The 14348-nt window shown below is 38.2% G+C and overlaps 1 protein-coding gene across 4 annotated transcripts in view; it reads right to left on the reverse strand.

The window, feature by feature from the left end:
* Window positions 1–583: 583 nt before the first annotated feature.
* The window catches only part of C7H18orf25 (chromosome 7 C18orf25 homolog), an 80806-nt gene continuing 67041 nt past the window's right edge, over window positions 584–14348 (reverse strand). For all 4 annotated transcript variants that reach the window (XM_038543368.1, XM_038543367.1, XM_038543370.1 and 1 more), the window contains 2 exons: window positions 13169–13295; window positions 584–4609 (listed from right to left, as the gene is read on the reverse strand). In XM_038543368.1, the coding sequence (XP_038399296.1) occupies window positions 4420–4609; window positions 13169–13295 (317 nt within the window). In that variant the 3' untranslated portion in view covers window positions 584–4419. The remainder of the gene's footprint in view (window positions 4610–13168; window positions 13296–14348) is intronic.

Below are 14348 nucleotides of genomic sequence, written 5' to 3' on the forward strand. Positions count from 1 at the left end.
AGACCCAGGAGGGGTATTTCAGTACACAGAGGTCTTGTTCTGCCCAGTTCCTCATCCCCTCTTACGTGAAGATAAGTTATAACAGTCAGGAGATGCTAATGTGGTAGTTCCTATCAGTTTTATAATCAAATTTTTAAAACCTGAAAACAGAACCAAATTAAAAGAAAAGTTCTTTAAGCTGTTTTTGAAACACCCTACATTGAATATGATATTCAACCAGAAGCAAAGTGTATGCAGTCGGGCGTTGGTCTCTGGGAATAACTATCTGCTGAGCTTTCTTCCCAGAAGCAGAGGTGCCCAGTGCTAGGAAGCTTTCTGCTCTCTTGGAAATCTCACTGGCCTTAGCTGGAAAGGGAGGCGGGGGGCCACAGGAAAACCAGTGCAAAGCTACTTTTATCTAGATTTAACACACCAATGGCCACATGCACATCTTAGGAGTAGGATACAGCTACTGCTTGGAAAAAGTCGGCACACCACGATCTGTTAACAAAATACAATCCACTTTCACATCCAAAAGCTAACTTAGGAGCTGCTCCAGGCACCATCTAATTAACTGAAGCAGATAGAAAAAAATCCTCAGAAATTATCATTGTTTAAATACACTCTATTTTATTTTGTCTTAAAATAGTTTAACCTTTATGCTACAGACTTATTTCAAAAAACAGAAAATCTTATCTTGCACCAAAAAATATATATATAACACTCTGTTTTATTATTTTTTTCTCCAAAGACCATTAAATACTAAATGGAAACAAAAACTAAATAATGAATGTAAAAGAAGAACCAAATTTTGTTTTAAAAACTAGAGTTGCACATTTTAAAACATTAATTCTAAGCAATGATTTGTCGTCACTGCATCAAGTCCACGCTCACACTCCAGCAACAGCAGATCTGTTAACCACCAAGTGCATTGGTTCCTAGCCATACAATGGCTAACATTTCATTTTCATGGTAAGAGGAACAAAAGGCTTCATATGACCTTGTGCTCTTTAAAAAACAAAACAAAACAAAACAACAACAAAAATATTTCCTAGTTATCCAGTGATTTTTCTTTTAAGATCACTACTCTTTAAAATTTGTTAAAAGAATAAGAAGTATGTAGTGTTTTAAATAAAATGAAAAATACAACAGCATTGGACTAAAATACGTGATTATTTTAAACAAACAGTGCACAATCTGAGGAAGTTTGGTTAGGGCGCAATCATCTTTATATATATACATGGAAGTCACATCATACACATACTGGAAAACAGAGATTAGGGGCTCCTTGCATTTAAAAAAAAAAGTTTAAACTAAAAGACAAAATTGTGTCCCCAGCTCTTTCAAAAACCTTGTGACACAGTATAAAAAGCAGGCAACAAATTCATTTTTAAGTTACCTATGGTGCTAATCTGCTAAAAGTAACAGTGAACAACTCGCTAACAGCAAATCAGACGGTTGCTATTCACAATTAATAATAATAAAAGCAGAGTTTATGCGATGCTCAATTGTAACAAATACTGGAGTCCATTCAGTCTGGCCCCTTCCGTCAGAATGAAAAGACAGCTACTGGTGAGCAGCACGTATATGTTCTACGGCAGCCACGATGACGCGATAGCTAGTTACTGCTCTATGGTTTCAAACTGGAGGGGAGGGAGAGACTTAAGTGAATTAGTGCCAGAATCCAATCTGTGACCCAAGTACACCACATTAGCAGGGCTATTACTTTGAACAATGTTCTGTGAAGCATAAAGAAGTATTTATGCTACCAAATGCAACACTTTGGTTAACAACAATCCCTTTAAAAGAAATTTCAAATGTCACAGGAGTCATTTCCCACAGAATTTTATAGTAAGATAACCTTGCCAGAAACCACACCCCCACTCTTCTTGGGTCTGGCAATGAAAGAAGAGTTGAAACACAGTCCCTCTATAGTTAGTAGGTGGAAAAAATCCCAACCCTGTAGGGGAAAACAGCTGATGGTCTCTACCATCCTGTCCTCTCCCGCTTTTGCATATTAACTTCTAAATTCCTGTTCTGGTGCATCAAGTCAGGTAGGATGCTGAAACAGGGGCAGGTGCAGGGAAAGTGCAACCTGGTGTAAAAGCAAAAGGCCACAGAAGAGCTCGGTTATGACTCTGCTCTCTGCTCTCAATCCACGGTGCACAAAGCACACCGGAAGAATTCTCTTTAGAGGAGGACTATTAGGGGCTAAAGAAAGTGTGTCACGGGAAATCACCTGCTGTGTGGAATTGGACAAAGCACACTATTAACATAAGAATGGGTAATGCAAAAACATTCTTTAAAATGGGGCTCTGCCCTGATGCTGGGGAAAAAATAAGCTGCAAAAACTTCAAGTCATATAATCCACTCTATTCTTTTCCCAATGATTTTCCTGGAAAACACAGACCAGAAATTGTACATTTCTGCTTTGTCTAGCATTTTAATTCAAGTCAAAAACAACATGTAACAGTAAAATTCAATAAATTAATCCTAAAGTAAAATATGAAGGTCCAAGGATACACCAGTAGTGAATCTGCAGAAGGTCCTAGTTCGCTCTGGCCTCTGGATCTTTGGTTTTTGTCTATAATTGTGGCCACGTGAGAGATCCGATATGAGGTGCTAAAACTGGAGGTTCATGATCTTTTAAAAGCCTGATCTACTAAAAGGAGATTGACGGGAAAATAAAAAGTTGATGAAGAACAGAGGCCAGATCAAATGAGATGCTACCAGAGAAGATCAAAGAACACATGCTTACATCCACTCCCATGGAAGAGGTATATGGAAGAACTAAAGCAGCAGGAAAAAGCGTAGAGGACTAAATGAGTCTATACAAAAAAAAAAACACAACAGAAGAGAAGGCCAGGCAGGTGGAGCCAGGCAGACTCTGATGCATGCGCACGCAGGGGTGTCCCGTTTGCCTTGGTGGCCCTGCTGCACCTACCTTGCACAGTGCCATAGCAGAAGAGGCACTTGGTATATGTGTGTCCACTGAATGACAACTGAAAATGGTAGTTCTCATGCTCTGATGATAAGGAAAAGCCACCAAGGCATTTGGGTAGGGAAGCAAAGGGCTACAGCAATGTCACAGCAGATATGGAAACAAAAAAAAGCAAACAAGAACCATGGAAAAACAAAAGATGAGGTCTTCTAAGCCAATAGTACTTCACTCCTCCCTGTGCACAGTACATAGTGTTCTAACTAGGTATTGCTTGTAAAAGAATTCACTAGTAACTACAACATGTTATAGGAAAAAAGGTAGTAACTAATGCCACAAAACTCCAACACTGGCATTTCCTGAATTCCCTGAAGCTCCTACTACTCTTTGCTTATTTAGAGACTGTAAAACCTACAGTGTCATTTATGTGCTTTGCATCTGGTTTCTTATAGTGCATTTTGACTTTTCCACTTTTAGATGGTAGAGGAGAAAAATACCCAAATACAGCATCAGGTCTATTTCAGCATAAGTGTTAAACAGTTGTTGTATATCTTTTATGGAGAGACCAGCTATGAAAGAAGGCACTGTCTTCTCAGACTTCTAAGTGCCCACAGTCTTAGAGGTGAACACAACTTTTCATATTCTACCTAAGCAACAGGTTTCTGTGTTCTCCTGTTATTTGAACAAACCAGGGGGAAAAAGTTGAGGGAGAGAGATTTTCCCACTGCCCTCCCAATACTTTCCTCACATACCCAAAAAACCTCATGGTGGGTATCTATTCGAAATGCCTCTGCCCCCAAAGCAGACATTTTCCAAACAGTTATGAATTATTGCAAAAAGGAAACCAACTAAGTCACCTTAGCAGTATTTATAAACACAAAGGGCCATATCAATTATTTGTGTTGTGGGAAGTCAGCCAGGAGCAAAATCAGGAAAGAAGGCAGAAGACTTAAGCTAGAAGAAAAGTAATACTTCTGTCTTCTATTTTTAAGGACAAGTTTTCAAATGCACATGCCCTACTAGGTGCCAATAAGGACCTAACTAAATGTGTGCAAATGCCCTAAGGTAGGAGTGCCAATGGGTGGGCTGACAGTGGTCAAGTCTAGATATTAATTTTATTACACAGAAAAATAAATACAAGATTCCAAAACTGAAATCCATTTCACCTGGTAATTAAAATATTATTCTAAAAGGAAGGCAGAATTTCCTAAGATTGAAAGTCACCAAGTAAAATGAAGTTGTCTAATAAATTCATCATTCTCATATTCCTACTGAGGGAAGGAAGAAATTCTTTTCTCTGTGCTAAGTTATTTTCCTAAGTGACTTCTTTTAATTAAAAAAAAAAAAAGAAAAAAGAAAGGGGGGGCAATTTTCCATGAGTTTCGATTATACAAATGCCACAAACAGCTTCTGAGGCTGAAGCTATGACAATGAACTTCCATGTCACAAAGAGGAGGAGGAAGTGGGAGGGAACAGTGCAGAGGAAACACAGTGACATTGTATTACAGTAGGTATTTACGTCTGCTATCCTCATCCAAGGTAAGATCAACAACTTCCGCAGGTGAAGCCCAAGTCTGCTGGGGAGTCACGGCAGTCCATGACTGTGTTTGCCGGGAGCTGACATACTGCGTGCCTGAGCCATGCTTCCATGAAGAAACACTCTGAATCACACCTCCCCGAGGATGAACACACCTGCAATTGAGATGAAGAGCAAACGCATAAGCATGGTCAATCTCATCAAAGGAAAAATAGAAGGCAGTATGGTTTCGATAGCACTGATCAATACTTTCACAAAGATAAGCCTACTTTGTGAGTTCATGAAACTCACAACCAATATCCTTCTCTTTTTCCGCCATTTGTCTCCCTTCCTGCCTCTCTCAGTTTAGCCTATAAATGGACAACAATCTTGCCTCAGTGAGAAACTCCTGAGTTATGTCTAGATCTGTTACTGAAATGGACAGATAATACAATGTTTCACTTAACACACTTACATCTCTGGGGTCTTCAGGACAGGGCACAACATAAATTCAGAGCAAAATTAAGATACCTAAACAATCTTAGTCTAATGAAATGAAACAGTAAGAAATACAGTTACAAACCATTCTCCCAAATAAGTTCTATGCCATACTGGAAATACTACATTCAAAGATAGTAATACTCCTTTACAGATTGGATTTCTAGAAGTCTGTAAGTACTAGGTCATGCATAAAGGATCAATTTCCCTTATCCTGAAGGTCACAACAGAACACCTGGCTCATTCACCTGAACTGCTTTTAGTTCAGGGAAAGTAACAAGGCTAAAAGTGCTCAGTAAGGTTCTCTAAAGTGTTTTATCAGAGGGACAGAACTACCCTGTGAGATCTGATAAATCTCACCAGGAGTTCACTGGAAGAAAACCGTTTTGAAACACTGACATAATGAATTCTACGTTCCAATCAAATGATAGAACTGTAAGTGAGCCTCCAGGATTAATCACTGAGTAACTCTGGATCTGGAGAAGACAGCAGGCTGCCCAAGCTTTCATTGCTACTTTTTTTTTAAGATTTTATTTATTTATTCATAAGAGACACAGGGAGAGAGGCAGGGACATAGGCAGAGGGAGAAGCAGACTTCATGCAGGGAGCCTGATGTGGGCAACTCAATCCCAGGACCCTGGGATCACGCCATCACGCCCTTTGCCCTGAGCCAAAGGCAGACTCTTACTTAACCACTGAGCCACCCAGGTATCCCTTTCATTGCTACTTTTGTCCTCACATCTAAAGTGTTGACCAGATCCTATGTAATATATATGAGAAATGGCAGCTGACAGGATTCTAGTCACATAAACTACTACAGTGGATCCTGAGCAGCTGTTCTAACAATCTGTGTACAATGAGTGATGCTGGATCACTTGAGAATTCTAGCTTTGAGATATGATCCACTGCTACCTGCCCTACAAGATTCAAAAGAACATTAGGGTAATGCAATAGACAAGATTTAGTTGAAAAACTACTGAAACACCTTTAAGATCCTGCAAAGAGGCCTTGCTCCTACAAAGGTAGCCTGAAAATCACTCCTTTACCACCAAGAGAGGTGCCAAAAAACAGATCCCCCAGGACCAGAACATAGATTTGTTACCATACCAGAAGCCCACCATCTCTTCAGAATAGGCTAAGTAGCTATTAACCCAGAGGGTACTACGTTTTCAAAGATTAGCTAATGAAAAGCCCTAAAATATAAGACACAAAGTCCAAAGGCTAATCCAGATCTGTCCAACCCAGATGAAGTATACTCAGATGAAGTGATCTTGTAATCACAGACGATTATCAGCCAAAGGAGTCCATTCAACATTTATAGAAATGGTTTTGATAACTGACAGCAATAGAATACTGAATTTCTTAAGCAGTCTCACCTCATTTGACAATCCCAACAGACCTAGGAAGTAGACTGGAAATTACTATCCATACCCAAACGAAGGAAAACTGAGGATTAAAGTGGTTACAGGGGATCCCTGGGTGGCTCAGAGGTTTAGCACCTGGCTTCAGCCCAGGGTGTGGTCTTGGAGTCCCAGGATCCAGTCCCGCATCGGGCTCCCTGCATGGAGCCTGCTTCTCCCTCTGCCTGTGTCTCTGCCTCTCTCTCAGTGTGTGTCTCTCATGAATGAGTAAAATTTTTAAAAATAAAAAATAAAAAGTGGTTACATGATTTGCCCAGGGTCACACTGCTTGAAAGAGTTGGGCCAAGGAGCTTCAAGTCAGGTCTGATCTCAAGTCCACTGCTTTTCACAACATAGGGTTTTCGTTTTACAACTGTGTGTATTAAATTAGGTAAGGCAAAACACAGGGAGTGCAAAGCAGAGTGCAAAAATAGGCCCAGATTAACAATTTAAAAATCTAAAGTTCTTCAACAATTCAAAAGCTCATCTGTACAAGTACTAATTAAAGGTGGCTAGAAACTTATCAGAATTCAGAGAATGAATGGCTACAGAGAGAGTCGATATAATCTTTGGCAAAATTCCTAGAAATATCTCCGAAATAAAAGAGGTATTTAGTCCCAACTGTTACTCTGCACTGCTCCCTAAAGTAATTATACAAGGGAGTGGCTTTAAAAAGGATCTGGTCCAGGGGTGCCTAGGTGGGTCAGTCAGTTAAGCATCTGACTCTTGGTTTTGGCTCAGGTTGTGATCTCATGGTTGTGAGACAGAGTCCAGTGTCAGACTCCTCACTCAGCATGGAGTTGGCTTGAGAGTCTCTCTCTCCCTCTGCCCCTCCCTGCCCCATGCTCACTCTCGCTCTCTTGAGTATGCTCTAAAATAAATAAATCCTTAAAAAATAAAAATAAAATGGATTTGATCCAATCTGATCATTTTACAGAAGAGAAAACTAAGGCCAAAAGACAACTGCCCAGGGGCTTAAGCAAGTTAAGCACAGGACCCAAACAAAAGTCTTCACCAGGGAGTTTATCTTCCACTAGGTAACTATGCCTTCCTCGGACTGCACCCCAAGTACTATACTATGTCTGATTGTAAAGAGCACTGCCTAGCCCCTGGGAATCATTCAATAAATAGCAAAGCAGACTCTAGAATATACTCAGAGTAGGAGAGCGAGAGGCGTAGAGACACTATTTACCACTGAGGAATGGTGGACACAGAGAGGAGAATAAGGAGATGAGGCACTTCTTCAACTATCTGAATTAGATCACTTCTGTAGTTCTGCTACAAATGATTCCAGTTACTGGAAACCAATTTGGACTATATTAAGCAAAAAAAGAGAATTTGTTGGAAAGATACTTGAGCACCTAAGGATGATGAAGCAACTAGGCCTCATTCATTTGACTCAGTCTCCTTCTCTCATTTTGAAATTTTAAGATTCTCCAGATAATGTGATGATTCCATCTTTAGCCAAAAGCTTTCTTGGCTCCTAATTAACTGCAACTGTAAGGCCAATTCCCAAAGAAGGGAGAATCGCCATGGAAGAACGTGGTAGCATACTCCACCTTGTATAGAGATCTCAAGAGCAAACTAACAACCACAAATCACTTTATGGAGGGAAGTAGATGATCGTTATTACACAACAATTATAGCTACTACCAAATGGAATAAACTGCCTTTTAAACATTCAAGCAAGTGCTTGGGTTATCTGTCAGGAATGTTAAAGAGTATTCTAAGATGACTTCTAGGGTTAGCATTGACTTTAAGATTTTGAATAATACAGGCAAAACTCTCCTTTACAAGTCAAGATAGTAGTCACAGGAGGCCCAATGGCAGGAAGGTTGTGAACGGAAGATGGTACAAGAGGGACTTCTGTTTCTTGACTGGAGCACTAGTTACTGACGATGCAGTTTACAAAAACTAAAGTATACACTTACAACTTTTCTGTGTGTGTTATAAGCCAATAAAAACATTCAAAACTTTTTTCTGATTTAATGACTTCAACCATCTTGAGTAAAATGGTAGCTAAGAGATGAGTGAGGCCAGAACAAGGCTTTTACCACATTTCCTTTTAAAGTACAGGGCAAAACAACTCAAGCTGGTAAACAAACGAGTGTCAGAGAAACATTGCATCTATTTTATAAGATGGTATACATTACAGATCAACTTATACCATATAGAGAGGGAAAATTTTTCAGGAGGAAAAGGGACCAGAACAATTGTTACCAGCCCTACAGAGATGCCCTATAAAGAAGGATGTGAGAGACTCAAAATTTTGGTAAGGCTACAAACACAAAACACAGTTCCACGGATTATCACAAACTCTTTTTCTATATGATGAAAGACCTGGCGTGGGAACATCATACTCAGCTGTTTTTTAATTGATCCAATCCAAATCTAATACAGATACAGGCTGTGTTTTCACAAAGCATTTAATCTGCATATAATGGGCAACAGGCATAAGATACAATCTAGAGTCATATTTTGAGTTCTATATCCAAGAAAACACTTAGGACTCACTCCCCACCCCACCCCCAAAAAAACCTACTTTATAAACAGTAAGTTTTGATAGAATAATTTCCTGCTCTTCATACATGGAAACCAAAAAAGGAGAGATTTCACAGTGGAAAAGAAAAAACAGAGAAAGAAGGCAGGCTCTAATGGGTCAGCTTTTGATACAGTTAGCTTACTATCCTAAGAAAACAACATTAAACATTAATTGTTTTTGCTCTCATTTACAGGGCCCGAACATGACCTCTTAGATAACATCCCTACTTATTTTTCCTAACTGAAGATGAAATGAATCTTTAGTTTCTGGGAAATGCTTATGTGCCTCCCTTGCTTTTTTAGGGTTAATGTTTGCAACTGGTTCTAGGAGGCCATCAGTCTTAAATGGAAAAGGCTTCTAGCATTAATTCTTCTGTTATGGGATGAACCAACATTAAGACAAACAACCACAGGACCAAAGATTCAGTGAAATGAGGTAAGGATCTGATTATTTCCAAAAGCTTCAAGACAGGTACCAAAGAAACCATTGCAAAAGTTCTGTAACGGAAAAATCTGTGCTATACACATTCATCTTCCTAGGGGAATTACCAATGAGGATGGTAGAAGAAAAGGAAAAAGGACCAAGGACAAAGAAAAATATTGGCAGAGGGCCATAAATTAAAACTTCTGGCAAAATTAAATGGGCACAGAGGAACTAGAGGTGCTGGAAAAGTCTATTTTATTGGCAAAGAACATCTTGTGAAAATGGACTGTTCAAAAATTAACATCTAGAAATGACAACATTTAGGTAACGTCAGGAGTTAATCACAGCAATACAAGGTGGTCATAAAAGATGCACTCAAACCATTAGTTCAGAAGGCATGCTTTACAGTCTATGACTAGAAGAAACACAGAAACTAAAGGAACATATCAAAATCTAAATTAAAAGAGCAGGGAAAGGTATTAACGTGCAAGAAAAGAGAAAACTGTTAAAAAAAAAAGACATAATAACTAAAATTACTGAGTCAATGTGAAACAAAATGCTTTCAATATGGAAAAATGGCACCGCAATGCAAGTCAGAGCAACCACAATCCCACAGAGAACTCAAGAACCAAGTCTGAGTTTTTAAAAACCCTGAGAAAGCCCGCAGCGAGGTAGAATATCAAAAGAAAAAAATACGAACAGGACAACTAAATCCAAACAAAACATCTATGCATGCAAATCAAATTAGAACAAAAAGATGTGGATCAAAACCTAAAACCTTTTTCCAAGCGATAACCCTGCCAGAAGCCCATCAATACTTCATAACTGCAACCCTAGACCTGTAAAAGAAATAAATTCCAGATGAGATACAGGCAGCCAAAGCAGTAACTCCGAAGCAACAAGAAAGCTTCTCCCCCAACCTGCTTCTCAGCTTTTTAATCTCAAATGTTTGAAAGATTATCAGGCTTCCTCTAAAGAAAGTACCGAAAAAATGTTCAGAAAGACACAGAAGAGCCAATGAGACTCTTCAGTCCTAGACCCAAAGACCAAAATAAAAGATCCCCTCAGAATGACAAAGAGTCAATTCAAAATACTCCAACAAAACTTGTCAACTCTATGTTCTATCATAGGCAGTATTAACTACCAATGAGATTCCATAATAAATTTATCACCTCTAAGATTGTATTTCCACAGGATTCAAACCAAAGGATCAGAATAAAACACATCCTGATGATTCAGAGCCTGTAAGGAAAAAGTCCTTGAAGATAACATTATAGTATGTTATTTAAAATGTAGCCAGTCACTTGACTTAGTTCAAGAGTGGAACAAATAGGTCTATAGAGTAAAATGCCGATCTGGATAAAAGACCTAAAGTATGGATATGGGTGTACTAGAGATTGTGTGTGTGTTCATGTGTGTTGAGGGTGGTTAGGAACTTAGAATTTAAATTTCCAGGTTTTAACAGAAATATAATGGTAATTTTCACTCCAGATACCAAAATACTGGTAGAAAAAAGAAACTGAAGAGTTGAGTTTTGTTTTGTTTTTTAAATAAAAGCTAAAGAGTTTATAATGGAAGAAAGGTTTAACAAAGACACCAAGACAAAAGGTGGATCACTCTTTAACATTTCTAGGCACAAGTGAACAGTAAAGGACAATCCAATAGAAGTTAACAGAGAACTGGACCAAGTAATAGGTCTCAGAGACAAAGAGATCAGGTAAGCAACACAGGTTACTGCCTACTCTTGCTACTTCAGTAGGAATACGTTAGTGACAGTGAGTTATAATATGAAATGTAACTCAAGAGGAAGTTGGTGAATGGATAATGTGCTTCTGGCACAACTGAAGATAATTTGCCTATGTCAATCTGGTAATAGACAAGGTAAGGTTTGCAGTAAGGATTAAAAGGATACTCATGTCTTCTATATTGTAAGAAACAGTGGTGAAATAAATAATGGCAAACACAGGATAAAGGAAAAAATCAGCAGCTCTATCTTCTCATCTGAGGGATAAGTTAGCATGCAGGGAACAGATGAAAAAAAAGAGAAGAGGGAAAAGTTCTTGATTAAGCAGATACAAATAAAAAGAAGAAATTAAAGCAAGACTGAAGAATGAAAATTCTTTCCCACCAGAATAGGGAAAATAACCATTAACAACAGGAATGAGAAAAGGAAGCAGCCACACAGACATACTTATGGCATAGACGTGGACAGAAGAGGAAGTGTTTAGGTCTGATAACATCTGGGAACTGGCCGCTTTTGGGGAGAAGACATGTTAAACAATGACTTAACTCTACATCCTTCAAGTCCCAACAGGTATGACCTGAAAAGTGTCTCAGAAAGTAGGATCAGTTCTCATTAAGACATAAGCAGTCTCAATTTACACACATGTGTATTTTGCCCACATTCTCCACTCCTAAATTTGTCTTTTATATATACAACAGAAGAAATGCTGGTGAATGCTTTATTACCTTTCTATCCAAATAATAAAATCAAATCTAAGAGCCAGGTAATAAGGGTACTGTGTTATTCACCTACCTGTGGAAATCAGGAAATCTCAACTCAACTCTTACAGGATTGAAGAAAAGTTGTTTGTTATGCAGAATACAGATTTTCCAAAGTCTAAATTTTTGTTCTCTATGTGTGTGTGTATGTTAAATGTTCCTCAGGAATACCCCTGAGAAGGCTAGAACTAATTCTTAGGAACATCTTAAAGCAAGAATCAGTAGACATTTTTTCTACAAAGGTGTAGATGGTAAATATCATAAGGCTTTGAGGGCTCTAAGGCATATGTTGAAACTTTCCAACACTGTCACCGGAGTACAACAGCCATAGACAATATGTAAATGAACAAGCACGGCTCCATTCCAATAAAATTTTGTTTGTGGATAAATGTATTTCATTGGAGTCTCCTATAATTTTCTTATGTCACAAAACATTCTTGTTCTTTTGATCCCCTCCTTAATCATCTGAAAATGTAAATTAGGGGCACCTGGGTGGTTCAGTCGGTTAAGTGTCTCCCTTTGGCTTAGGTCATGATCCCAGGGTTCTGGGACTGAGGCCCATGTCAGCAGCCTGCTCAGTGGGGAGCCTACTTCTCCCTTTCTCTCTGCCCCTCTCCCCTGCTCATGCTCTCTCTCTCTCATGTGCTCCCTCCTCTCAAATAAATAAATCTTAAAAAAATAAAAAATGTAAACCAGTCTTAGCTCAAGGTCCATATAAAAACAGGCAGATTTGGTCTCTAGGCTACAATTCACTCACTCCTAATCTTAAAGAATGACAAATTTCAAAACTTATTTCATAATACTACACAAATTTGATGTCTTGTGCCTGGTTTTTTTTGTCCTAAAAACAGGACTGCCTGAGTCACATGAACATTACTAAAAATCTACTATGTTAGGAACAGACCAAAGTAACTTACAAGTTTTAATGAATGACAAAGAGAGGTACTTTAGGAAACAAGTAATAGAAGTATGATGTCAGATGTATATTTCCCAATTATTTGCTCCCAATATATTTCCAGATAAAATGAAAGGCAAGAAATTATAAATGACAGGGGGAAAAGTAGGGTGATACTTATGCCATGAGAGAAAAATCTGTCAAGCTATCGCGACATTCGCTAAAAAATAAAGAGGAAAACATCAGTTCTACTTCATATACATGTATGGTTGAGATGTTCTTTGATATGAGATGATATGCAACACATTCTGAAGCTTGTATCATGTCTAATTCAAAAAGCATTTTTAAGTCCAAGGAAGCTGAGAGCTCCCACCATTCATGCCAGCCATGCCATGAGGACTACCATTTTCTCCTCATTTGGATTCTAGTTAAAATCAAGTTCACATTTAAAATATCAGAATGCTCAATATCCTACCTTGCATGTTCCTGAACTCCCACAATCTCCACTTCACTATCTGAAGAGGCAATATTAATTTCTTCATTGAGAGGCGCATTGCCAGTCGATGTCTTGTCACTTGCTAGGAATCCTGGATCCAAATGACCTGAGAGAGAAGGGAGGAAGAATAAGCTCAACAGTTTGAACTTCTCACAAGCAGCACCAACAACTCATTAAGAGATTTCCCATCAAGGCTTAATCACAGTAACAGAATTGCTGTACAAGAGCTCACCAAAGAGAAACTATCAAGTCTCTCGTTCTCTGTTCCTTAGGAAGAAAAAAATATTTTTTGAATACTTGGTAAATAGGTATATAGAAACTGTGATAATATTCTATTATATTTTATTCCACAATGCTTTCTGCATTCAACTCCTGTCTGCTTTTAAATGACCTGTAGAACAGGTTTGTCACCACCTAGAGGGCAATGGTGTTATCTACTGCTTACCAGTAAATTTTAATAGAACAAAATTCTAAACCAGAAAAGTTTAAAGGTAGTATGGAATAAATAACAGAAATACTCTTTAATATCACATTTATACTGGAATGCTTTATGAAGGATTTAACAATTTTCTTTAAATTTTAAACAATTTTTACAGTCTTTCTCAAAAGGAATGCAGAGTTGACAAAATCTGACCCAAAACCACACCTAAAAGGCTAGTGGCAGATCAAATAAAACATAATCTGTATACTGCTGACACTTATTAGAAAGAAACCAAATGCTCTGGAAAAGCACAACAATTTGTGGTAGTGGGGCATGTGAGAACTTTTTCACAAGGGACTTCACAAAGCATCCGTAACATGGTGCAATAAAACACATTCTCCAACTCACTGAAAACATGAGCTTCACAGAATTCTCTCTCAATAAAGGCTGAGAGCATAGCATCAAAGTAGATATAGCAATATAAACAATTCTAACAAAAGTTAAAAAATTCAACTTATGCACCCAGTCCTTAAATATTCTGCCATTTATGAAATTTAGAATATCTAGGAGTTATGAAATCAAGTTGCAACAAGTACAAATTTTCAATTACTCTTTAAAGGGTATTTTATTTAAATATATCGTCATCTGATAAAATATCATGTCTCCCTATTTAAAAAAAAATTCTTGGTGATACCTCATATAAATTAAACCAGTATCAGTAAGATTTTAGAGACACAA

The sequence above is a fragment of the Canis lupus genome, chromosome 7, assembly GCF_011100685.1.
Source record: "Canis lupus familiaris isolate Mischka breed German Shepherd chromosome 7, alternate assembly UU_Cfam_GSD_1.0, whole genome shotgun sequence".
Classification (NCBI taxonomy): domain Eukaryota; kingdom Metazoa; phylum Chordata; class Mammalia; order Carnivora; family Canidae; genus Canis; species Canis lupus.